Below are 26892 nucleotides of genomic sequence, written 5' to 3' on the forward strand. Positions count from 1 at the left end.
GGTCATTCACAGGAGAGTTATCAACCAACATTTAGCATTGAGCTTTGAGGACAAAAATCTAGGTATAGATGGGTAGTGTGCTGGGCCCAACCGTCTTCAGCTGCTTCATCACCTGACCTCCCTCCCATCAGGAGGTCAAAAGCGCAGACGTTAGCCAGTGTGGGGAGGCACGGTGGCTCGGTGGCTCAGTGGCTAGCACTCCTGCCTCACAGTGCCAGTAACCTAGGTTCAATCCACCCTCAGGCAACTGTCTGTCTGTGTGGAGTTGAGACATTCTCCCTGTGTCTGCATGGGTTTCCTCCGGGTGCTCCGGTTTCCTCCCACAGTCCACAGATGTGCAGGCTAGTTGGATTGGCCATGCTAAATTGCCCGTAGAGTTCAGGGATGTGTAGATTAGGTGAGTTACAGGGATTCTGTGCAATCATAGAATCATAATGTTCAGCTACCCAGTTCAAATGCATCAAGATCTGGACACTATCCAGGCTTAGGCTGACAAGTGGCAAATAACGTTCATACCACAATCTCCATCTCGAATTGGAGATGACCTAAACACTGCACATTCTGGGGAGTTGCCATTGACTAGACACTCAACTGGATTCGCAACATAAACGCTGGCTACAAGAACAGGTCAGAGGCGAGGAATACTGAGGCAACAACTTAATTCCTGACTCACCAAAACCTGTCCACCATCTACAAGGCACACGTCAGGAGTGTGATGGAATACCCCCACTTGCCTGGATGAGTGCAGCCCTCTCAACACTCACAAAGCTTAACGTGACCCAGGGCAAAGCGGTGTGCTTGATTGGCACCATATCTACAAGCACACAGTAGCAGCACCATCTTAGTATCTTCAAGATCCTCGGGCAGCAACTTCCAAACCCATGGCCATGTCCAACTAGAAGGACAAGGGCAGCAGATATGTGGGAGTGCCATCACCTGCAAGTTCCCCTCCAAGCCACCCACTGTTGTGATTTGGAAATATAATGCTGTTCCTTCACTGTTACTGGGTCAAAATGCTGGAAGCCCCTTTGTTGTAGCATTGTGATCTAAAGTACACTAACTGCAGCGATTCAAGAAGAAATCTCATCATCACTTTCTCAAGGGAACAAATGTTGGCCAGTCAGCGATGGCCACATCCCATGTGCAGGCGTAGGATTTGCCCATTGTCAAGGTGAAGAGGCAATGACCAGACTTGACATAGTCACTTTAAATGCTAGAGGGGGTGGCTGTGTTTAGAAAGTGGGCAAGCATCCAGAAAGCAGGGGACTAATGCAGGTGGGGGTTGGGGGATCAGATGTTTGGGCCTCCTGTATCGATAGATAGAGGCAGAAGTTGAAAACCACTGGCTGAAGAGCACTCGCTGTCCCCTTCCGTCCAGCTGGAAATCAAAAGTACACAATACAATCTTCTTGTTCGTTCATTGATTCAGATGCCTCTTAAATATTTTGATTGTACACACCTCTACCACTTCTTCTGGCAGTTCATTCCATACATGCACCATCCTCTGTGTGAAAATGTTGCCCCTCAGGGCCTTTTTAAATTGTTCCCCTCTGACCTTAAACCTATGCCCTCTAGTTTTGGACTCCCCGACACTGGGGAAAAGACCTTGGATATTCACCTTAGCTATGCCCCTCATGATTTTATAAACCTCTAATAAGGTAACCCCTCAGTCTCCTCCACTCAAATTAAAGGCCCATCCTATCCAGCTTGTCCTTTATAACTCAAACCTTCTGGTCTTGGTAACATCCTTGTAAATGTTTTCTGCATCCTTTCCAGTTTACTAACATCCTTCCACAGCAGGATGACCAAAATTGTATGCAGTACTCCAAATATGGCCGTACCTCTGTCTTGTACTGCTGTAACGTGACATCCCAACTCCTGTACTCCATGGTCTGGCCAATGAAGGCAAGCATGCCAAACACCACCTTTGCCACCCTGTCTACCTGTGATGCCACTTTCAAGGAACTATGTACCTGCACCCCTCCATCTCTGTTCATCAACACTCCCCAGGGACCTACCATTAACTGTGTTAAGTTCTCCTTGATTTGTCTTGCCATAATACAACACCTTGTGTTTATCTGCATTAGACTCCATAACGCTATTTCTCAGCCCTCTGACCTGCTTGCTCAAGATTCCATTGTATTCTTAGACAACTTCCTTCAACAGTCCACGATATCACCAATTTTGTTGCCATCCGCAACCATGCCTCGTATTTTTTCATCAAAATTATTTATGTAGATGACAAACGGGTGATCGTGGCTTACACTTGATCATGCCCTGCAGATTTATCTACCTTTGTGCATTTTAAGATCTCCAGCATCTCCTCTTCTGTATTGTGGACTTGTCTTTTCAAGACATCACTATTTCCTGAGTTCCCGAGGTTCCATGTCTTTCTCTACATATCTTGATTTAAGATCACACCCATCTCCTGTGGCTCCACATGCTGAAAACCTTATTGCTCTTTAAGGGGACCTGTTCTCTCCCTAGTTACTCTTTTGCCCATAATATACCTGTACAATCTATTTTGATTCTCCTTTACCTTATCAAACAAAGTTACCTGGTTTCCCATGCTGTGATAGGCTCTCAGTACACACATCGATCCATGATACATGGCCATGAAGTTTGGCATCACGCTGGCACAGTTGATTTCTGCATTTCAGAGACTCAAACTGATGTAGACATGAAATAGTGAAATTTATATAAGGATAAGAATTCATGTACAGTATATTGTCACCCAAGCTACCAAAGTACCCTGAATAAGTTTTCTTCTTACTCTTCTTCCCACTGGCATCTTCGTGGTTTCTCAGCTGGGATGGAGGAAGCCTGCTTGGCAGTGCAGCCCGTTGGCCTGGAGGTTTGGTCGGGAAACACCGGGGCAGAGACAAGTGAACCTTCTTTGGCATGAACTTCCAAGGTCGGTGGAGGTAGTAGGCTTTGCTACCTCTGGAGTGTTCTGAGGGGCCTGTGTGTGATTCCTCTTCTAGCTGGGTGCCCTGCGACTCTGACCTGTTTCCTTAAGGAAGGGGCACCTGAAGTGCACGCTGTTCCCTGTCATCAGGGGTGGCACGGTGGCACAGTGTTTAGCACTGCTGCCTCACAATGCCAGGGAGCTGTGTTCAATTCCACCCTCCAGTGACTGGAGTTTGCACGTTCTGCCCATGTCTGCATGGGTTTCCTCCAGGTGCTCCGGTTTCCTCCCACAGTCCAAAGATGTGCAGGCTAGGTGGATTGGCCATGCTAAATTCCCCGTAGTGTTCAGGGATGTGTAGATTAGGTGGGTTATAGTGGGATGGGTTTGGGTGGATGCTCTGAGGGTTGGTGTGGACTTGTTGGGCAGAAGGGCCTGTTTCCACACTGTAGGGATTCTATGATTCTATGATCATGCCTTAATTAAGTAGGCCAGGGGTTAAGGTGATGGAGTGCAGGTGTGTGTGCTTCTCCTGAAGACTGTGAGGGTGACCATGGTAACCACCACCCCATCCATTGAAACAGCCAAATGATTGATTGCCTAGAACCTGTAATAATGCAATGAGGGCCATTGCGTTCCACCTACTGTCTTTTTGGTATTGAATTTGATAATTTGAAAAGTGTCTGAAAAGAATATTTGTAGGGAAAAGGGCATAAATGTGGAACTCGTTAAGATGCTCTTAGAGTGCCAACACTGACTCAGCGGGCTGAATGACCTTGTCTGTCACCATTCTACGGTTCTATGGTCATTTTAGACACTGGTGAATTGGTCACGGGAATTTTTACTCCGATTCGAATTTGGACAAGGATTTATTTGATAAATGCAATGTATTTCGTTAATGCAGCTCTGAAAGCAAACAAATGCTTTGACTATGAGCTGTTCACTTGTTTTTATTATTCTTGTGCATCGTTAAGTAGTAGCTGTCAGCTGCAGGCCACAGCAGGGCACTTCTGCTTCGCAAGCTTGGTGCTTAAAATAGGTCAAAAATCCATTAGGAAGCCGAAAGAAATGCTGTTTACCAAGCTTCTTCCTGTGAGTAGAATTTGAAAAATTGGTGCTTTATTGAGACAGCTGGTATGAAGATAAGTCTTTTTTAAAAAATGAACTCTTCCTGCCGAGAAGTTGAGTGACACTTCAACTGTTAGAACTCAATAGAACTAACAGAAAATAAAGTACATTTTAATGGCGGCTGTTGAACAATTTTTCTTTTATTTCTTGGCAGTTTAAATAAAAATCTTTGCACGTGCATAAAATTCATATTTATTACTATTTAAGGCATTCTTTTGATAAACTTTGCTAAAATGATAACATATTCAACAGGAAAATTTCAAGGCTTTTTTCATGTCGCAAGCTGTACAATGTACAATGGTTTTCAAATAAATCTGATAATGGTTATAATTTAAGTGAAAAGTGGCACACCTTGACAAACCTATTTTTGACAGCTAATAGAATAATAATTACCTTTATGCTATCTTTGGTAATGAAAATGTTATTTGGTCAGTTCCTCCAATTAAGTTGTGATTGTTATTACATGAGCTTATTATAATAACATTTAAGACTATTTTATTTATCATTTATGAAATGCCCTGTTTTGAAAGTGTTCCCCAAAATGTGTTTTGATTTTCTCAATGTTCAGAATGTTAAGGGAGTGGGAATTTTGCAGTCTGCTAAAAGTCATGTCATGTTTTAAAAAAAAAACACCATATGATTTACTGACTTTCGCAGAGAGGTGTCAGCATTTTGGAAGGTTAACCTTTACTCCCACTGCTTGCTGGCAAAAGTGTATTCAGGCAAACCATTTCTCAGACCTCTCTCGAGTAACTTGCAAGGTTGGCTGCATGCAGGTAGATATTGTTCAATTCGTCTTTTGATTTTCGACCTTCTGTTCCCCACCCTCTGGACTCTTGAACTCTTGAACTCTGACGCTTGAATCCCACTGTTTTGTACCAATGTGCTGCAGAAACAAGATACCAGTATCTCTTGTCTGTAAGGAAAGTATTTTTTTTGAAAAATAGAATCGCCTTATTACATTTCTTAAACTCTACAAAATTCATGAGTTAATTTTAAATACCAATATGTAAGTGGCTATATACAGCTGGTAATTGTAAAATGTAAAATGATGCATTTGTAATGATGAGATCAGAGGCAACAGTGTACTACATACGTTATTTACAGTGAAATAAACCTTTCCATATTATGGTTACTATTTTGTGCTAATAGTTGCAGCTATTGGGCTAATAGCCTGCATAAATAAACTCCAGAAATTATTTACTGTGTGCTGTTTGGGTTTGCAATGAAATAGTTGCCTTTCAATGCAAATTTTCCTCTGTTCTTTCTGCGAAGGTGTGAATCATCAGCTTGAAGTACTTTTTTACAATTGCGAAGCATTATAATAAGCAATGAAATCAAATCCATTCTGTTTTTGATTTAATTATTGTCACGTGTACCAAAATACAGTGAAAGTCTTTGTTAACAAGCGGCACAGGCAGATCATAGTTAGCAATGGATGTACAGATCAAAAAGGCTTAGGCAGAGGCATACAGATTACTTTGCACAAGGCGTGCGCAAGGCGAGATTAATGTTAGCAAAATCAGCATTATTCGAGGCTACGGAGTCAATTCATCAGTCTGATAATGGCTGGGAAGAAGCTGTTCCTGAACCTGCTGGTGCACGTGTTCGAGCTTCTCTATCTTCTGTCTGACGGAAGAGGTTGTAGGAGATCATTACTTGGGTGCAATAGATCTTGAATGTTGGCAGCCTTTCCGCAGCAACAAGCCTTGTAAATGGAGTCTATGGATGAAAAGTTGGCTTCTGTGATGGTCTGGGCTGTGCACACCACTTTCTGTTGTTCTTACGTTCCTGGGCAGAGCAGTTGTCGTACCAGGCTGAACAATATGCATTCAGTGGTGCATCTGTAGAAGTTGGTGAGGGACCTTACGGAGATGCCAAATTTCCTGAGCTGCCTGAGGAAGAAAAGGCGGTGTTGTGGCTTCTTGACTGTTGCATCTACATGGGAAGTCCAGGGCAGGTTGTCAGTTATCGTCACTCCAAGGAACTTGATGCTCTTCACCTTCTCAACCTCAGTTCTGATGATGTAGATGGGGGCATGTTGTCCTTTTTTGTTTCTGAAGTCAATGATCAGTTCTTTAGTTTTGCCGATGTTGAGAGACCGATGGTTGTTTTTTTTTTCTTCATTGCACTACATCAGCAAGCCCTCTATCTCCCTTTTGTAGTTTTGACTTGCTGTTGTTAGATATCCATCCCATTACAGTGGTGTCGTCAGTGAACTTGTGGATGGCGTTCATTTGGAATTGGGCAATACAGTCATAGGTGTACAGGGAGTACAGTAGGGGGCTGAGGATGCATCCCTGGGGGGCTCCAGTGTTGAGTCTTATTGCAGTTACCTATTTTCGCTGATGATGGCCTGTGGGTCAGAAAGGATCCATTTGCAGAGGGTGGAGGCGAGACCAAGGTTACACAGTTTAGAGGTCCGTCTATAGGGGATAATGGTGTTGAATCGGAACTGTAGTCAATGAGCAGGAGTCTGATGAAGGTTTCTTTGATGTCCAGATGTTCCGAGGAGGAGAGCAGGGCTAGGGATATGGCATCATCTGTGGACCTGCTACATCGGTAGGCAAATTGTAGGGGATCAAGGTGGTGGGCTGGGAGACTGCAGTTGATGTGGGCCATTACCAGCCTCTCGAAGCCTTTCACGATTTGAGGTCAGAGCCACTGGGCGATAATCGTTGGGGCATGTTGCATGTGCTTTCTTAGGTATGGAAATGATGGTGGCCTTCTTGAAGCAGGTGGGGGACTTTGATTTGTAGGAGGGAAGAGTTGGAGATGTCAGTCAATACCTCCGCCAGTTGGTCCGCACAGGATCCGAGTGCTTGGGAGGGGACACCAGACCCATCGCTTTCCTTGGGTTGACTCCCAGGAAGACCGATCTGACGTCTGAAGTGGTGACGGAGGGGACAGGAGTGTCTGAGGTTTTTGGGGCAGGTATGACTGTGTTGTTGGCCTTCTGCTCGCACCGAGCATAGAAAGCATTGAGCGTGTCAGAGAGGGATGTGTTTTTGTTTGCCATGTTGCACTGCTTCATTTTGTACCCTCTAATGTTGTTTAGGCCTCGCTATAGGCTTCCGGTACTGCCTCTTGGCATCCCTCATGGTTTTGCGGAGATCATGTCTGGATTTCCTGTCTTGGTCCAGGTCACCTGACTTGAAAGCTGCACGTCTGGTATTCAGTAGGGAGTGGACTTCTTGGCTCATCCAAGGTTTGCGGTTGAGGAACACTTGGGTTGACTTCTTTGGTATGCTGTCCTCCACATATTTGCTAATCATTATCTGGTATTCTAAATAGGTTATAGTGTGTTGGTCACATCTAATGCTGTCCTTCTTTTGTGGGAAGTTGAGCTCATGTATGACAAAATCATAATTTAGCTTGAATGCTAATGAGAAAGTATTGGGAGATATTCGGAAATTGGACAACAGGCATTTTAGTACTAAAATAATGCAAAAGGATTAAAGAATAATCACACTTCCAGTCAATAAAAAGCTATTCATTGTGTTGTAAATTAACGTTGTGATGTAACAAGTGTGGTTTATATATTTTAATGTCATTTATTTTGGAGTTTGTAGTTTGAACTAGTAGTATAGCGAGGGTGTTGAATAATTGTTAACTTTCGGGGACCATGACTTTTAAAAACTAGCGAGTGAGGGGGGTCCCTGGAATGACAATGGAAACTTTATTGCATTGTGGGTGTTTTAGAATTGCACAGACTAACCCTTGAAGAAAAATTAGCTTACTTCTAGTTAAGAATCAAGATTTATTTTTTAAACTTAGCAAAGAGCCCAGAGCTTGAAAAGCTTTTGGTTTCAGTTGGCTGAAGTCCTGGTTAAATACAAGCATAATTTTTCTTGGAGAAAGGAGTTAATTCATAAGTTAGGAAGTAGGTTACCTCAGTGTAAGAGTTTTTAATTTTAAAGTTCCAGACCAGAATATTTGGTTGGATCCCTGGAGGTGTTATTTGAAGCTGAGAAAGTCTCTAAGCACAGTTGTGTGACTACTCCAGGAGAGGGCCATCAAACACACAAATCCTGGAAAGAAACAGATTAAGTGAAACCTATAGATATGGCAGAGAAGGGAACTCACTTTTTGGTATTTTAGTCCTGTGAGGTGATGGCGTTGAAATGAAATGGATTGGTTTGGGTTTTTACCATATGTTTCTGAATATTTCAAATTCTGTAACCTGCAAGTAGTTTGGTTTATTCGTTTTTTTTAATCTTCATTTATTAATTATCTGCTATACTGTGATATGGAACACACATGGTTTTGGGGATCAGTTAGCTCAGTTGGCTAGATAATGTATGATGCAAAATAAAGCTAACAGCATGGATTCAAGCCCTGTACAGGTTGTGGTAGTTCATGGAGACCTTGTGGACCATGCTCGTTCTTTGCATGTTTATTTTATTTCATTCAAATCAAATAGTCAGGTGTCAGGATAGCATACAGCACTACATTCTCATTTCCTGAAATGCACACTTGTGAAAGACAAGGTTCACAGACCTTTGCAATTCATAGAAATCATCGAATCCCTATTATCCTTACTCGGTATTTTGATACATGAAATGGCAATAACAGTAATATTTATGAAGAAAATTCTGTTATATTTCCACTTCAAGTGGACAGATATAGTGTTAGTGTAATTTCTCACCCATGCTTCCATTGTGAATTTCCTCAAATCTGTCATTTCTGAGGTGTAGTGCATGCACTCACATTTTACATGTGGATACAATTATCAATTGCAGCATGGTTCTCCCATTGTGCGAGTTCTCTTCACTTTTGACCCAGGTTCCAGTATTAATATGGATTGAGTAATTTGCTAACTGTGCAAGACCAATAAATCATAATTGGCGGAGCCTGTAACGGATGTGGATAATCTCTGAGGTCACCTGAAATTCTAAATTATCCTGAGAATTCATGTGGGGGCTTCACTCAATCTGTAATATGCAAATAAATACTGATTTATCTTGCTGTTGCTCTGTATAACATAGACTGGACTCTGGAGGTGCTCCATCAGGCTATTAGCTGCACTTGGTTAAATTGCAATTTTGTATTCAGCTCCTGTTCTGTATTTCTCTGAGAAAGCACAATGCAACACCACATGTGAAATGTCAGTTAATGTTTGCTGAGGAAAGCAAGTTTAATTTTGCTGAAATGTAAAGTCAAGAACTAAGCAAATATATGAAAAGTATGCGTTTGAGTTTTTAATTTGAATAGTTGCCTGTTAGGATTCCACCTGGGTTCTATTTGGGTCCCTATCGTCGCTCAGTGATTGGGATTTGTGTCTCCGAGTTGGAACGGTGTGGGTTCAAGCATTCATTCAGGCACTGTTCCAAAATTTTGGTTGCCTCTCCAGTGCTGTGCTGAGGCAATGCTGTAGTCAGAGATTTACGTTCAGTCTAGAGGGTAAATGTAAAAGATCCCACAGCACTATTCAGTGTAGAACAACAAAGTTCTTCCTGCAATTTAAGCAAAGTATTGATTGCTGAACTAACTATTAAAATAAGTTATCTGGCTATTGTTTCGTTGCTGTTTGTGGGCCTTGCTTGTGAAAATAGGGTGCCATATTTATTCCATTATCAGAATGAGCAAGGCCATAAACAAATGGCCTCTCGTGCTATTTGCTGCTTCAGTTTAAAATTCTATAGGGCTTTGAAATATGGACTAAGTACAGATGCCAACTCAAGACCCTTCAGAATTAGCAAAAATGCTGTTTGAGATGGAGTCTCAGCATCATGTGGGAGGACTCTGTCATAGGCCAGCTGTCCAGTGAAATCCTCTATCTCCTGCTTCAAGGACAATGAAGGGCAGAGGCAGAAGCGAAGACTCATCCCTGGTTGACAGCTGTCTTGACCTCAGAGGATTCTGCCATATCACCGATGGTGAAGGCCATAGCTGACATTTTATTGTGCAGGAGATAGAGGATTTCACTGGACAGCTGGCCGATGACAGAGTCCTCCCACATGATGCTGAGACTCCATCTCAAACAGCATTTTTGCTAATTCTGAAGGGTCTTGAGTTGGCATCTGTACTTAGTCCATATTTCAAAGCCCTATAGAATTTTAAACTGAGGACAGTGTGAAACTCCAAAAGGACATTGACAAGCTGGTGGAGTGGCAAATACAAGGCAGATCAGGTTCAATGTAGATAACCATAAGGTGATGCTGTTTTCTTTTTGGAAGAACATTGAAAGACAATAGAAAATGGGGATGCACTTCTGAGGATCCTGAGTGTATGTGCACACATCATTGAAGCTGACAGCATAGGTGGAGAACGCAGTTCATAAAGCTTAGTGTTTTCAGCTTTATTAATAGGGGCATAGAGTACGAGAGCAGGGAGTGATGTTGAACCTGTACAAAACACTTGTTAGACTTGAGCTGGACTTTTCTGTGTAGTTGTGAGTGCCACATTATAGGAAAGATGTGAATGCTTTGGAGAGAGTGCAGAAGTGATTTACAAGAATGGTTCCAGGATTGAGAACCTTCAGTTGTGAGGATAGATTGAAGAAGTTGTTCTCTCCTTTGGAGAGAAGAATGCTGAGAGGGCAAAGAACAAGAGGGCATAGATTAAGTGATGTGCAAATGAAACAAGGGTGATGTGAGCAGTATGATTCTCTCTGTGAGTAGTAAGGCTATGGAATGCATTGCCTGGAAATGTGATGGAGGCATTCAAGAGGATTATTTAGATAGAAATGGTGCGCAGAGATATGGGGAAAAGGCAAGAGATTGGCACTTGGTGATAGTAGCAGTGCTGGCATAATGGGCGAGATGGCCGCCTTTGGTGTCATAACAATTCTGTGTTTCTGAGAGTTAGGTTTGTGAACAAGGTATAGATTGCAGTTTCAGAATTGGACAGAGTGTGAATCCAGCACAAGAGGGCAATGGATCAGAACAGGAGCAGTCATCAAGGCATCATGAAGAAAAAGCTCTTGAGGGAGTTTTCTGGTTAGATCGACAGATGAGAAGAATTGTAATCCCTTGTGAGGTTTAATGAGATCTAGTGACCTACCATCCGGGGTATTTGCTGAGAAATATGTATGGTCTGTCTTGATTTGGAATTTGATTTGTTGCAGTGTTTGATTTCAGTGTGTTCTTTATGTTTACTGCATGTTAATTCAGTGTGTTAAAAATAAGTTGTATGTTTATTGTAGATTATGTATGTGTTCCAAGGAGTTTATAAAGTATTGTTGTTTATTCAAATCTGTGGAATTTATTTGCTTTTATTCTCTAATCGAGTCAGACATGGATGTTGCTTTTTATTGATGTTGAAAGTAAAGGTTATTGTTTTCGAACCAGATTGTGTAACTTAATTTGATGATCTAGCTTGAGTTCATAACAACATAAATTTGGAGCTCAAATAAAAGCAGAATTCCCAGCAAGAGTCTTTGGACACGAATTGTTGGCTCTGTTTTGATCTCCACAGATCATGCCAGATCTATTGACTTACTCCAGGACTTTGTAATTTCATTTCATAACATCAATAAAAAAAGTTTTTGCCCTGACTGGCTTTCCAATGATAAAATCTGCCAATAATTTGACAAAATGAAATTTGGCTCTTTGATGCCTCACCTCGATCACTCGCGTGTGCCGCAGATTTGCAGCACAATCTATCCCTAGGCTGTGAACGGGTTCCCTTCTGGAGTCTGTATGCAAGTCAGAACGCAGTGCAGGACCATGTAAAACAATCATTCATAAATACGAGGAAACGTTCGTATGTCGGGTCATTAATTTTAATTAACATTACGAACGTTTCCTCGTATTTATGAATGATTGATTGTTTTAACATTGGTTATTTTATTTATTTTTAGTTTTTTAAAACTAATATTAGTTTTAATGTTAATGGTTGAGATCGATTATAAGCGTGAGCGTTCGTTAGGTCCAGACATTCGTATGTTCGGGAGCCCCGTATCTTGGTTTTTATTTATAAACTTGAATTTGAAAGTGGAGGAAAAACAGATTTTAGTTTTCAGATTTGTTTGGATGACATGTTTTTTTTTTTAACAAAGACCAGAACATCATTTTGAGTAGAGAACTGAAACGGCTTTTCCAAGAAAGCATGTGACATAATTTAAATGATATGATCAGATACCTAGACAGTTCATGGCTGAATGTTTTTAAATATTTTTATGATAAAGAAGCAGACGGCTGTGAGCCGCCTTGCGGGTTGTGATCAGAAAAGTCCTAGGAGGAAGGCAGTACTTTTAGCTATGCAGAAGTCTCGAAACTGTGCAAGTTTAGTTTGTAAAAGATTCCTGGCTGCGAGTTAGTAGAAATCTCGAGGCTTTCAGAATTGGAAAGCAATGTCCAAGTCATCAGTTGCAAAGCAGTCTTTATTGAAGTATTTTAAAGCGGCGAACTGCAGGTAGGGATTCTGTGATTCGATAGTGTGGAGGCAGGCCATTTGGCCCATCGAGTACGCACCGACACTTTGAATTGCATCGCATCCAGCCTCACCCTATCCCTATAGCCCTGAATTTCCCATGGTTAACCCACCTAGCCTGCACAGTACCTGCAATGTAGCGTGAGCAATCTACCGAACCTGCACATCCTGGGACTGTGGGAGGAAACCCACGCAGACACGGGAAGAATGTGCAAACTCCGCACAGATAGTTGCCCGAGGCTCGAATCGAATCCAGTAACCACTGAGCCATCGTGCCACCCAAAGATGCTAGAGATCTGAAACAAACAAAAATAGAATCTGTTGAAGACACTCAGCATCTATGAAGAGAAAAGAGTTGATTTTCAGAGTCCAGTGACCCTTCTTCAGAACTAAAGGCAACTACAAAAAAGTGGTATTTATGCTGCAGATTGAGTGTGAGGTGGGGAAAGGAGTCAGCAGATAGGTGGACGTAGATCTTCGATAGAGAGAAAATAGAAAGAAAATAAGTAGGTGTAGGAATTGCTAATAAACCAGGGAAGAAGAAAAGCTGGAAGGGTAATAATAGCAGTTATGAGTGGCTGAAAATGGGTTGGCTGTTCTGAAAGCAACCCATATCCTGACAGGATCCCTGGTATGGGCGTAGGTAACAGACATGGCAAGGGGTGTTCATGTTCTTAAAATTGTTGGTCTTCAGGATTTAACATCAAGTTTGTAAGGTCTCTAAGTGGAAGTTGAGACACTGTGCTGCCAGCTTGCAGCTGCTGTGCTCCAGCAAGGTTCGATGCAAGGTGGAAGAACAGACTGCGTGATAAGGTAAGAAAGACCATGGCATTGGAATTGTACATTAGCACGGATAGACATTAACTAACTAATTTTTGGAAGAATATCGGGAAAGTCGGACCAATCTGAAACGAGGAATTAAGAGGGCTAAAAGGGGTCATGAAATATCTTTAGCAAACAGGGTTAAGGAAAATCCCAAAGCCTTTTATTCATACATAAGGAGCAAGAGGGTAACTAGAGAAAGGGTTGGCCCACTCAAGGACAAAGGAGGGAAGTTATGCGAGGAGTCAGAGAAAATGAGTGAGATTCATAATGAGTACTTTGCCTCGGTATTCACTGAGGAGAGGGACATGACGGATGTGGAGGTTAGGGATAGATGTTTGATTACTCTAGGTCAAGCCAGCATAAGGAGGGGGGAAGTGTTGGGTATTCTAAAAGGCATTAGGGTGGACAAATCCCCAGGTCCGGATGGGATCTATCCCAGGTTACTGAGGGAAGCGAGAGAGGAAATAGCTGGGGCCTTAACAGATATCTTTGCAGCATCCTTGAGCACGGGTGAGGTCCCGGAGGACTGGAGAATTGCTAATGTTGTCCCCTTGTTTAAGAAGGGTAGCAAGGATAATCCAGGGAATTCTAGACCAGTGAGCCTGACGTCAGTGGTGGGGAAGCTGCTGGAGAAGATACTGAGGGATAGGATCTATTTACATTTGGAAGAAAATGGGCTTATTAGTGATAGGCAGCATGGTTTTGTGCAGGGAAGGTCATGTCTTACCAACTTGATAGAATTCTTCGAGGAAGTGACAAAGTTGATAGAGGAGGGAAGGGCTGTAGATGTCATATACGTGGACTTCAGTAAGGCATTTGATAAGGTTCCCCATGGTAGACTGATGGAGAAAGTGAAGTCGCATGGGGTCCAGGGTGTACTAGCTAGATGGATAGAGAACTGGCTGGGCAACAGGAGACAGAGAGTTGTAGTGGAAGGGAGTTTCTCAAAATGGAGAACTATGACCAGTGGTGTTCCACGGGGATCAGTGTTGGGACCACTGTTGTTTGTGATATACATAAATGATCTGGAGGAAAGGTGTAGATGGTCTGATGAGCAAGTTTGCAGATGACACTAAGATTGGTGGAGTAGCAGATAGTGAAGGGGACTGTCGGAGAATGCAGCAGAATATGGATAGATTGGAGAGTTGGATAGAGAAATGGCAGATGGAGTTCAATCCAGGCAGATGCGAGGTGATGCATTTTGGAAGATCCAATTCAAGAGCGAACTGTGGTAAATGGAAAAGCCCTGGGGAAAATTGATACACAGAGATGTGGGTGTTCAGGTCCATTGTACCCTGAAGGTGGCAACGCAGGTGGATAGAGTGGTCAAGAAGGCATACGGCATGCTTTCATTCATCCGATGGGGTATTGAGTACAAGAGTTGGCAGGTCATGTTACAGTTGTATAGGACTTTGGTTTGACCACATTTGGAATACTGCATACAGTTCTGTTCGCCACGTTACCAAAAGGATGTGGATGCTTTGGAGAGGGTGCAGAGGAGGTTCACCAGGATGTTGCCTGGTATGGAGGGCGCTAGCTATGAAGAGGGGTTGAGTAGATTAGGATTATTTACATTAGAAAGATGGAGGTTGTGGGGGGACCTGATTGAGGTCTACAAAATCGTGAGAGGTGGATAGCAGGAAGCTTTTTCCCAGAGTGAGGTCTCAATTACTAGGGGTCACGATTTCAAGGTGAGAGGGGAAAAGTTTAAGGGAGATATGCATGGAAAGTTCTTTATGCAGAGGGTGGTGGGTGCCTGGAACGCGTTGCCAGCAGAGGTGGTAGAGGCGGGCACGATAGCATCATTTAAGATGTATCTAGACAGATACATGAATGGGCAGGGAAATGAGGGATACAGATCCTTGGAAAATAGGCGACAGGTTTAGATAGAGGATCTGGATCGGCGCAGGCTTGGAGGGCCGAAGGGCCTGTTCCTGTGCTATAATCTTCTTTGTTCTTTATTCTAATAGAAAACAAGTCTTTTAGAATAAGAGGGCATTTCCAGGATGGCAACCTGTTACTAATGGAGTGCCGCAGGGATTACAGTTGGGGCCACAATTATTTACAACATCCACTGATACATGGATGAGGAAAGTCAATGGGCTATAGCCAAGTTTACAGGTGACACAAGCATGTTGTGAGGAGAACACAGATTCTGCAGAAGGATCTCAACTAGTTAGGCAAATGGGCACAACTTGACAAATAGGCTATAATGTGGACAAATGTGAGGTTTTGTGTTTGGTGGGGACAATAGAGGAGCTGAATATTATTCAAATAGAGAATCTACAGAAAGCCATGAAGCAGAGGGATTTGAGAATCCTCATTGATGAATCACAAAAAGGTAGCATCCAAATTCATTGGGTAAAAGGGTAGGCAAATAAAATGCTGACCTTTATTTCGAAGGGAATAGAGTATAAAATTGGGGAAGTGTTGCTAAAACTAAACAAACCACTTGTCAGACCACAACTGGAATACTGTCTCCTTATCTAAGAAAAGATATATATGGGCATTGGAGGCAGGCCAAAGAAGGTTCACAGGCTGATGCCAGGTATGGAGAGACTGTCTTATGAGGAGAGGTTGAGTAGATTGGGCATGTACTTGTTGCAGTATAGAAGAATGAGAGACGGCTTTATTGAAACATATACGATTCTTAGGGGACTTAATGGAATAGATACAGAAAGGTTATTCTCCCTTGTGAGAGTGTCTAGGATCAGCAAACATAATCTCAGGTGAGGATAAGCAATGGCCTAGTGTATTATCAGTAGACTTTTAATCCAGAGACCGAGGTAATGTTCTGGGGACCTGGGTTCAAATCCTGTCAAGGCAGATGATGAGTTTAGACTGTCATTTCTAGATGCTTATTAATGATGACCATTGCCAATTATCAGGAAAAATGCATCTGGTTCACTTATATTCTTCAGGGAAAGAAATCTGCATTCCATACCAGGTCTGGCTTACATGTGACTCCAGACCCACAGAATGCGGTTGACTCTGAACTGCCTTCTGGGCAATTAAGGATGAGTGATAAATGCTGGCCTAGGTGGTGATACCCACATCCCATAAGTGAATGAAAGAAAACTCAGAATAAGGGGTTGCACATTTAAGTCATAAGTGAGAAATTTCTTCTAAGGATCGTAAATCTGTGGAATTCTTTATCACCGAGCTGTCAAGATTGAGTCGTTAAGTATATTCAAGGCTGCGAGAGACAGATTTTTTGATCAATAAGGGAATCAAGGGTTATAGTGAAAAAGCAGGTAAGCGAAGTTGAGGATTATCAGATCAGCCTTGATCTCGTTGGAGATAAAGGTAGGACTGTAGAAAAAGAGGTAATCAGCCGTGGATGCCTAAGGAAATAGGGAGGCTATCAAATTGAAAGATAAGGCATACGAAGTGACAAAGATCTGTGGGGAACTAAGATTGGGAAAACTTTAAAGGTCAACAGAAAGCCACAAGAAAAGCTATAAAGAAAATTGATAGATTTTGAGAGTAAACTAGCTCAAAATATAAAGGCAGCCAAAGTTTCTAAGGTGAATGTTGAAATAACACAGTGTGGAGCTGGATGAACACAGCAGGCCAGGCAGCATCAGAGGAGCAGGAAAGCTGACGTTTCGGGTCTGGGCCCTTCTTCAGAAATTTCGGGTTTCGGGTCCAGTTTCCGGTTTCTGGTAAATGTCAGCTTTCCTGCTCTTCTGCTGCCTGGTCTGCTGTGTTCATCCAGCTCTATATCTTGTTATCTCAGATTCTCCAGCATCGGCAGTTCCTACTATCGCTATGGTAAACATTGGTCCTTTAGAGGATGAGAAGGGGGATTTAATATTGGGAAAGGAGAAAATAACTGAGGGATTGAACGGGTATTTTGTCTCAGTCTTCACAGTGGAAGACTTGAATAACATGCCACTAACTGAAGACTAGGATACTAAGGTAGGTGAGGAACTAGAAATGATCATTATCGTGAAAGAGGCAGCGTTGGGCGAGCTAATGGAGATAAAGGTAGACAAGTCTCCTGGCCCTGAAGGAATGCATCTCAGGGTACTAAAAGAGATGGCAGAAGAAATAGCAAATGTGCTCGTGGTAATTTTCCAAAATTTGCTGGACTCAATGGGAGTGTTCCAGAAGACTGGAAAATAGCAAATCTGACACCACTCCTCAAAAAAGGAGGTAAACAAAAGATGGGGAAGTATAGGCCGGTTAGCTTAAATTCTGCAGTGGCAAAAATGCTTGATCTATCATCAAGGAAGAAATAGCAAGACATCTACCAAGAAATTGTCCCATTGCGCAAATGCAGCATGGGTTCATGAAGGGCAGATCATGTTTAACTAATTTACTGGAATTCTATGAAGACATTATGAGCACAGTGGACAACAGGTACCCAGTAGATGTGTATTTAGATTTCCAAAAGGCATTTGACACGGTGCCACACAAAAGGCTGCCACATAAGATCAAGGTGCAAGGCGTTACAGACACTGTATTAGCATGGATAGGGGTTTGGTTAACTAACAGGAAGCAAAGAGTGGGGATAAAAGTGCTTTTCTGGTTGGTGATTAGTGTTGGGACTGCAATTGTTTACAATTTGTACAAATGATTTGGAGTTGGGGACCACATGTACTGTGTCAAAGTTTGCAGATGACATTAAGATGAGTGGTAGAACAAAGCATGCAGAGGACTCAAAGTTTCAGTGAGTGGGCAAAGGTCTGGCAGATGGAGCACAATATTGATAAACGTGAAGTCAACCATTTTGGTAGGAATAAAAGTAAAAAGGACTATTATTTGAATGGTTAAAAAATTGTAGTATGCTGCTGTGCAGAGGGACCTGGGTGTCCTTAGTGCATGAATCACAGAAGGTTGGTTTGCAGGCACAACAGGTAATTAAGAAGATAAATGGAATTTTGTCCTTCGTTGCTAGACATATGGAGTTTAAAAAGCAGGAAGGTTATGTTGCGGTTGTATAGGATGCTGGTGAGGCCATACCTGGTGAACTATGTACAGTTTTGGTCTCTACTTGAGAAAGGATGTATTGGCACTAGAGGGGGTGCAGAAGAGATTCACTAGGTTGATTCCAGAGTTGCGAGTGTTGGTTTATGAGGAGAGATTGAGTAGACTAGGATTATATTAATTAGCATTTAGAAGAATGAGGGGGGATCTTATAGAAATATATAAGATTATGAACGGTATAGATGTGGTAGAAATAGGGAGGATATTTCCACTGGCAAGTCAAACTGGAACAAGAGGGCGTAGCCTCAAAATTAGAGGGAGTAGATTTCGGACTGAGTCGAGGAGGAATTTCTTCACCCAAAGGGTTGTGAATTCCCTGCCCAATGAAGTAGTTGAGGCTTCCTCATTGGATGTTTTTAAAGCTAAGATGGATAAATTTTTGAACAGTAAAGGAATTGAGGGTTATGGTGAAAGGGTGGGTAAGTGGAGCTGAGGCCGCAAAAACATCAGCCAAGATCTTATTAAATGGCAGAGCAAGCTCAATGGGCCAGATGGCCTACTCCTGCTCCTGGTTCTTATGATGGGTTGAAACACTAACTTTTACTTTTATGTCTATGGTCTCATGATATTTGAAGAGTTTTTGGGTTCAGTGTGACATTGTTTTTAGACCAGGCAGGTTTTCAGTCCTTTAGTCAGTTTGTTTCTCCACTCAGATTGCCTTGTATGTTTGTGCTGGATTGTTCAATTTCTTTGCTTCCTTTGGCGATTTTCACTGTTGCCCCAGCCTTTCCATTTGACTAGGGAGAAGGTGAAAAGCATGTATGATCATTTGTATCCCAATCCTTCTGAAATGGCTGAACTTTTTACTCGTACATAAAAGGTCATTGTTGCTTGTCAAAATGTGCATTTTTACTATCTCACCAGCAGTCAATGAAGTCAGCTGGTCTCCCTTTCAGTGGTCAGAATAGTCATCTATGGTGTCCAGATAATTTTGTTGTGAGACAAGAGGTCGTGTCACGTGCCTTTAGCAGCTCTCTAGTTTGTTCTGTGTGGTATATATTCCAAGTGCTGCACGGGCTGATGTGGTCCTTGATTTCTTTGTTAATGCTCGGCGAGGGAATACCTCTCTTCCCTTCCTTGGACTTGTCTCAATTCCTAGTTGACTTGCATGGATGTGCTTAATGGCCATCCTTTCCTTATTCTTAGGTTTAATTACTCTAATTCCATTGTACAAGATATAATTTTAAGCTGTCATTTTTTTCTTTGTATGCCCAATATGCTTTTGTGACCACAGGAGTGTTCTTGATGTTTTTGGGTCATCCTTTTATCTTGCAGCGCCTTGGAAAGTTGCACTTTATTGCATTAGTTGCTTGATTTGAGCAAGGCACTTTACTGTTGGATTCAATTGCCCTGCTAGATTGACTTCTACAACATATCAAGCTGCTGTTTCACATTACATTTGGAAGATTTCACCTTTGTCATATTATCCTTTACTTTCTCTGATGCTATTTTTCTAATGTGCTTGATGTTAAATTATTGCTTCCAGGCAAGTTGGATTTTAATCTACTTTAGGCATTGAGTAAAACTTGTCATTCCCTTCCCTTTTAAGCTGCTTCCTTACTTCTGATGGTGTGACTAACTTGAGGCACGTTTTATTACTGTTTTATACATTTCGTCGTCTTGTGACCTAACAGCAATTCACAAAGGGTTCTTCGACAGCAGCTTCCAAACCCATACCGTCTGAATAGGTAAGGGCATCAGATGCGCAAGAGCAGCACCACCACCAAGTTCTCCTCAAGCCGCACAAGATCCTGACTTGAAACCATATCTTTAATTGTAATGTTCTTTTAATGTTGCTGCATTAAGATCCTGTAACTCCTTCTCTAACAGCACTGTGAGTAATCCCAGACCCCAAGGATGACACCCTCTTCCCCCAAGTTATACTCTCTTCCGCTCTCTTCCATCTAACAGAAGATTTTTAAAAAATTGAAAGCTCGTACCAACAGATTCAAGAACAGACATCTCGTATGATAGAGTTAATCATTCTCTGCATCTTCTCTACCTGTCACACACTATTCTTCATTCTTTTCTACTACCCTCGTGTACTTAGGTAAAGTATGATTTGTCTGGTTAGCAAGCAAAACAATACTTTTCATAGTATCTATCTAAGAATAATAAATCAAAATCATTGTCTTCTGAAGTGCAGTTAGGGATAGACAATAAATGCTGGCTGAGCCAGCTATGTCCATATTCCATGAATGAATAAAAAAGCAAACTAAAAATAACTGGGTAAACATCTATAGATTTGGGATTTAACAAGAATTATATTCTTGTTTTATGATATTACAAAGATAAACTTCGAATTTACAGATCTTGTGTAATGCCTGGTTTTAAACAGGAATTTTATGAAAGAGTTTTGTAATTACAGGGATGACTTGATACTTTACCACTTAACAATTTAATCTTTAATAGTGCAATTTTTGATCAGCCCAAAGTTCTTTGTTTAAATAGAAGTAATTTGGTTTTAGTTTAGTACATAATTAAGCAATTTCTTCAACAGCCTGTGAAAATTTTAATAAGCTTGTTATTTGATGTTTTTAATCCTGATATGCAAGAGATTACAGTGTTTTAAGATGTGAGTTTGCATCGACAGTTCTCTAAGTGGTAGGTTGCTTGCTTTTGAGGCCATCAGAATCAGCATGGAAAGTAGCTCGGGCATAATTCACTACTTTCAGAACAGAAAATAATTGCTCAGATACCAAAACTGAGCTTCTCCTCCTTGACTGAAATTGATAGCAACATTTTCTTAACATTGGCATTTTATATTAAATCAATAATTTAGCATGGAGTAGAATGGAACAAATTGCTTTTGTTGAAATTTTTGAATGCTTCAGCTGCTGTTTTCTATTCAGACATGCACGGAGACATTTCAGTCAAGCTGAGGGAGGACAGCTGGATGAGGTGCGGCAAGTAATGGGTATGCTGGCTTTTCCCTCTGACACTCATATTTCACCTTATAAGGTAAGGCAGGTGATTTATTAATTCACCTTTAGTCTTCGTGTAAGACATACGTGTCATAGATTACAGATCAGCAATCCTGAAATATTATTTCAAAATGATAGCTTATCAGAATTGTGCATAATACCTTAAAATTATTGGTGTTGAAAAAAATTCATATTCATCAGATTTGTAATCCATGACAAACTGCCCAAAGTCTGCATCTGCCCTGATCCTCATTTGGAACATTCATATTGTGGTGGAACATACCTTGAGCATTAGAGCTTAAATAAACCTGAGAGGGAACACCCAATAATATACTACCGTGGACTCTACAGTATCATATGAAGAGAACAGCAAAGAAAGAGCCATTTGATCCATTGAGTCTGAGCTGGCTGTTAGGAAGAGCAATCAGAATGGAAATAACTTGAAGTCTTTGTGCATACCCCAGGACTATTTCCTTTTACATGTTTCATCAAACTCCTCTTTGAAGGCTTGTATTGTATTTACAAACACTGTACCAACAGACAGTGCACACTAAATCGTTACATGTAAAATTGCCTCATGTAAAATAAGTTTCTTCTCATAATAGCAAAGTGCTGCAGATGTGGATACATGAAATCAAAGCAAAGATGCTGAAAATATTCATCAGCCCTGTCAGCATCTGTGGAGAGAAAATAACCAAGGTTGTGTTTAAAGTTATAAATAACTAATTCAGATCACAAGTTTTCTGTTGTGACTCGTTTGTTCTTTTGAAAATTACCTTAAAACTATCTCTTGACCTTCATCCATTAGAAACCATTTCTCATCACTTTCTGTATCTAAGCCCTGTTTGATTTTAAACACCTATTATATCTCTTAGCCTATTTCTCGCTAAGAAGCGGAACCCGAGATTCTTCAGTCTATCAAAGTGACTGGCACCTTCATTGTCCTTGTCCCATAGACTAGGTCTACAGCAAATGGTGAGAGATTCAAGAGAAGGGAAAAGTATACTTGACCTAGTCCTCACTAATTGATTTGTTGTAGAGGCATCCTTCCATGACATTATCAGTAAGAGAGATCACAGCAGTCCTTGTAGAGGAGAAGACCTCTCTTTACACTGAGACTATGATCTGTCATGTTATGTGGCTACCATGCTAAATTAGGTAGACTTCTAACAAATCCAGCAACTCAAAACTGGACATCCATGAAGCACTGTGGCCTATCAGCAGCAGAACTGCGCTGAACCTCACTCTGAAATCTCATGGCATATACCCCCCAACCTACCATTACTATCAAGCCAGGGAATCAACTCTGGCTCAATGAAGAGTACAGTAGGGCATGACAGGAGTAGCACAAGGTGTACCTAAAAATGAGGTGTGAAGTTGGTGAAGCTTTAACACAGGGCCGCTGGCAAGCTAAATCATGGAAGCAGCTTGATTATAGATGTGGGTATGCAATCCCACAACAAGGTGATCAATGCTAAGTTCTGAAGTCTTGCTCCATTCTGTCCTCACTGGTGGTGAATGTGCATAACCATTTATAACTGGAGAATCTGACCATGGCATCTTGACATTCAGTGGCATTACGATTGTTGGATTCACCATTATCAACAACCTGTGGTTATGACTGACTAGAAACTGAACTGGACCAGCCATATAAATACTGTGGGTGGAGTTCTGGGTAATGTAGTCATGCAGAATGGAAACAAACCCTTCAGTCCAACTTGTCCATGCCAGCCATGTTCCTGAATTAAATTAGTCCTACTTGCCTGCATTTGGCCCATATCCCTCCAAACCGTTCCTATTTATGTACTTATTGGTTCACTAATGCCCTTTAGGGAAGGGAACTGCCATCCTTACCTGGTCTGACCTACATGTGACTCCAGACCCACAGCAATGTGGTTGACTTGTAACTGCTCTTTGGGCAATTAGGGATGGACAATAAATGCTGGCCTGGCCAGCAACGCGCTCATCCCATGAATCAATGAAGGCAAAAAAACTCCAAATGTCTTTTAAATGTTGTAACTGTACCTGCAGTCACCGTTTTCTCCTGGCAGTTCATTCCACACATGAACCTCCGTTTTAAAATAAAATGTTGCTCCTAATGTCCTTTTTAAATCTTTCTCCTCTCACCTTAAAAATATGTCCTCTAGTTTGAACTCCCCCACCCTAGGGAAAAGACCATTTCTATTCACTGGCAAATCATTTGCGAAGATAAGGCAAGATCCGAAAAATGAAATTCTTGACATAAAATGTCCATTTTGCACCGAAAATTTGACCAATAAGACAAGAATCTTGCTAGTGAGCGGTGAGGGACATATTTGAATATATTAGCATCTCATTATTTACCTGTGCATGCCTCATTTATATGCAATTGACTATTCTCCATGTGGAGAAATTAGACAGCGAGAATTTCCGACCTGAAATCTGAGCAGCTCCAGCTCACCTTTTGCTCCTCTGGTACCCCATCTTGGCTGAGATCCCCAATATGTTGGGGCACAGTTTGTATCTGAACTGCACCAACATCAGTACATTGTGACACCTCTCTGACCCACTGGGAACACAGTTGACTACTACAATACAGTGCTTTGGAATGCACCAAGACCTTGCATTGCTGCTAGGCCATTTTGTGCTCTTTGTAGGGACAAGAATCCAGCTCTTGGATTGCAGCAGGTGCATCGCAGGACCTCCTGAGCTGGCTCTCTTCACATCTCTCACTGTGCACCGAATCGGTTGTGCACAGCATCTCTGCCTTGCCTTAACTTACCTTTTTTCCACTGTGCTGCTTCATTCAGAACGTACTCTCAGTACTTCTGCTTTGCCTTGCCCTTTAACACAGACACAAAACCAGTCAGCTTGCCCTGATTATCGTTAAGGGGGTGGACATGTTATTGTATGATAACCTGCTACATGTATGGTGCACCTATAGCATATACTAGCAACTTTAACAGTAAATACACTACATATGCTTCAACCAAATGACTAGATCTCAAAATCCAAAGGGAGTAGATCTCAGTCAAGTGAAAGGGTCCATCTTCAGTTAGGTGGTACCAGTATAGTCAGTCAAGAACATTGTCCAATATTAGTCCAGGGGCTTGGATTTTTTCATTTGGCCACTTCCAATTAGAGTCCGATATCCATGCCTCAAGTTTGGGGAATGGACAACGGCCAACACCCAATCTGGAGGTGAGCAGTAAGTCGGTGGGGGACTGTGCAGAGATAAGTCAGGGGCCTGTTCTATTGTTGGGAGTATTGTCAGTCCAGATAATAATTGTCAAGGGGATAATAATTGTCAAGTGTTGCAATTCAACATATAAATATGAGAGATAGTGGAGAATGGGAAGGTAAGGTGGGGAGAGAGTGCACTCATCAACAGTCACCAGCATGCACCCTGGCTTCAATGTTTGGCATAACCGTGCCTAAGGCTCTGGGATAAAGTGGTTAAGCACTTAATTGAAACATTGGGTGGGAACGTGTGGGAGATCAAAGCTGATGGAGTTGACAGGGAGAGGATAGCAGAAAGGAACGTAAAGGTTTGGGGGTTGGCTGGATTGATAAGTTGAGTCTGCGACTCTCTCCATGAAGTGCTATCTGTTATGTCTTCTACCCTCATCCAAATCGCAAGTTCACTGTTGAAAATGCATGATGGCTGCCACCACACTCAGCAGGTGAATTTTTTTTTCTGAGGGAAAAGGCAATCTTTTATCTGATGTGAGGCCCTTTTAAAAGGCAATTAATAGCATTTATCAGACACACTCTCTCAGTACACAATTAAGATAACTGTTACACACATTATTTTGGATTGACCTACTGGGTTGAAGAAACATCTGGCCTCCAGCAATCATGATAACATAATTGAACATTACAGATTAATCGCACTAACAGCTATGAAGATGTGATATAAAGATTGACCTTTGGTGCAAAAGTTGCATTCATCTTCCACAGTTTCATAGTCTGGGTGTGTAGTATTGTGCACTTCACACCTTGAATGATGAAATGTCCACATATCGTCCTATTTGCATTTCTGCCTTTTAGTAACATAGGCACTGGGGGTGATGGGAAAGTTTCTCATTATTCCTACCACATATGCAATATGCTGCTGCATGTGTGCCAAAAGGCTTAGAAGAGCAGATCTGAATCAAGTAAAGGATGTTCAGGGTCCATACAATGGCATCCCACTGTCATCCTTTTCAAGGGTTTCCATGTCCACTGCTTGGAGGATGCTTTATCATCTGTATGTGCTGCAGAATGATTACATTACTGAGGAACTGCTTTCTTTCTGATGTTTCCCATATCGGGTAAACAAAACTTATAAAATTCTAACAGGACCAGACCGGGTAAATGCAGGAAAGATGTCTCTCTGTGGATAGTCCAGAATCAGGAGCCACGGTCTAAGGATATGGAGTAGGCCACTTAGGACTGAGATGAGAAATTTCTTCACCCAGAGAGTGGGGGACCTGTGGAATTCACCACCACAGAAAGCATTTGAGGCCAAAATACTCCATGTTTTCAAGGAGTTCGATCAAAGATAAGTCCCATAGTCTTACCAGATAATATGTTTCTTCATGAGCGAGAGAGAGAGATGACTGGTGGTGATTTAACCTGAGCGACACCATATCTCAAGTGAGTTGAGAAAGAAAATCCTTCACGGTAACCTCTGCCAGTGCAGGAATTGTTGGTGTCACTGCTTTGCAAAGCAGCTAACTCAGCTAGCTATAGTTCTTGGGACTAAAGACATCAAAGAGTATGGGGACAAAACACTAAGAGGGTGCTGAGTTGGATGATCCATGATGATCGTATTGAATAGTGGGGCATGCTTGAAGGGCTGAATGATTTACTGCTGCTCCAATTTACTATGTTTCTTTGAAACTATCCCCAGTGAGTCCAGGCACACAAGCTGTTGTCGCTGTGGCCACTGTACGCTGTGGCTACAGGAACGGATGAGGAATATGTGCTCCTGGAAGCCCAGGGCCAGCATCAGCCTCCATCAGATGTGTAGCACCCTCCCAATGCAATAGGAGCCATCATGATATAGAGAAGATGCAGAAGCTCTTCAGTTATTTTTTCCATGGAATGCTGTGCAATTGAGAGAGGTGCAGTGGTATTTTACTGTTGGGGAGCCTGCCCTATAAACGGAGACTGTTGGCCTTGTAGTTTTGGAGCTAGAGTGCCCAGAGTTTGGGTTAGATGTAGGTTCACCCTCCTCAGTTTGAACTCCTGTATGCTTGAGGGTTGCAGGCGCAGTGGAGGTGGCGGGTCCATGCACTTGAAGTGTCCAGAGAGGAGATCTTTAGAGGACTTGTAGTTCCTCATATAGTTGGGTGTCAGCTGGCACCATTCTGTCTCTTGATGGGGTAGTGACATGTAGTGTATGGCGATGATCCCTCACCTCATTTGTCTGTCTTTTGGTGCTGAGCAGGTCTGTGCATATATCCAGCAGACAGTGTATGCTGGATCTGGGTCTCCATGGCAGCCACCATGCTGCCCACAAAGGCAGCTGAGTATTCCCAAGACAACAAGGTGCAGGGCTGGATGAACACAGCAGGCCAAGCAGCATCATAGGAGCAGAGAGGCTGACGTTTCGGGCCTAGACCCTTCATCAGAAAAGGGGGAGGGGAAGGGGGTTTTGAAATAAGTAGGGAGAGAGTGGGAGGCGGATAGAAGAGGGATAGAGGAGAGGATAGGTGGAGAGGAAACGAACAGGTCGAAGAGGCGGGGATGGGGCCAGGAAAGGTGAGTGTAGGT

At 42.2% G+C, this 26892-nt stretch overlaps 1 protein-coding gene across 1 annotated transcript in view; it reads left to right on the forward strand.

Annotated features, from left to right (window-relative positions):
* Positions 1-26892, forward strand: part of maea (macrophage erythroblast attacher, E3 ubiquitin ligase) — a 150481-nt gene that overhangs the window by 112206 nt on the left and 11383 nt on the right. Inside the window, exon 6 of the mRNA XM_020528170.2 lies at positions 21082-21190. Coding sequence (XP_020383759.1) covers positions 21082-21190 — 109 coding nt within the window. The remainder of the gene's footprint in view (positions 1-21081; positions 21191-26892) is intronic.

Source organism: Rhincodon typus, chromosome 1, assembly GCF_021869965.1.
Source record: "Rhincodon typus isolate 14 chromosome 1, sRhiTyp1.1, whole genome shotgun sequence".
Lineage (NCBI taxonomy): Eukaryota > Metazoa > Chordata > Chondrichthyes > Orectolobiformes > Rhincodontidae > Rhincodon > Rhincodon typus.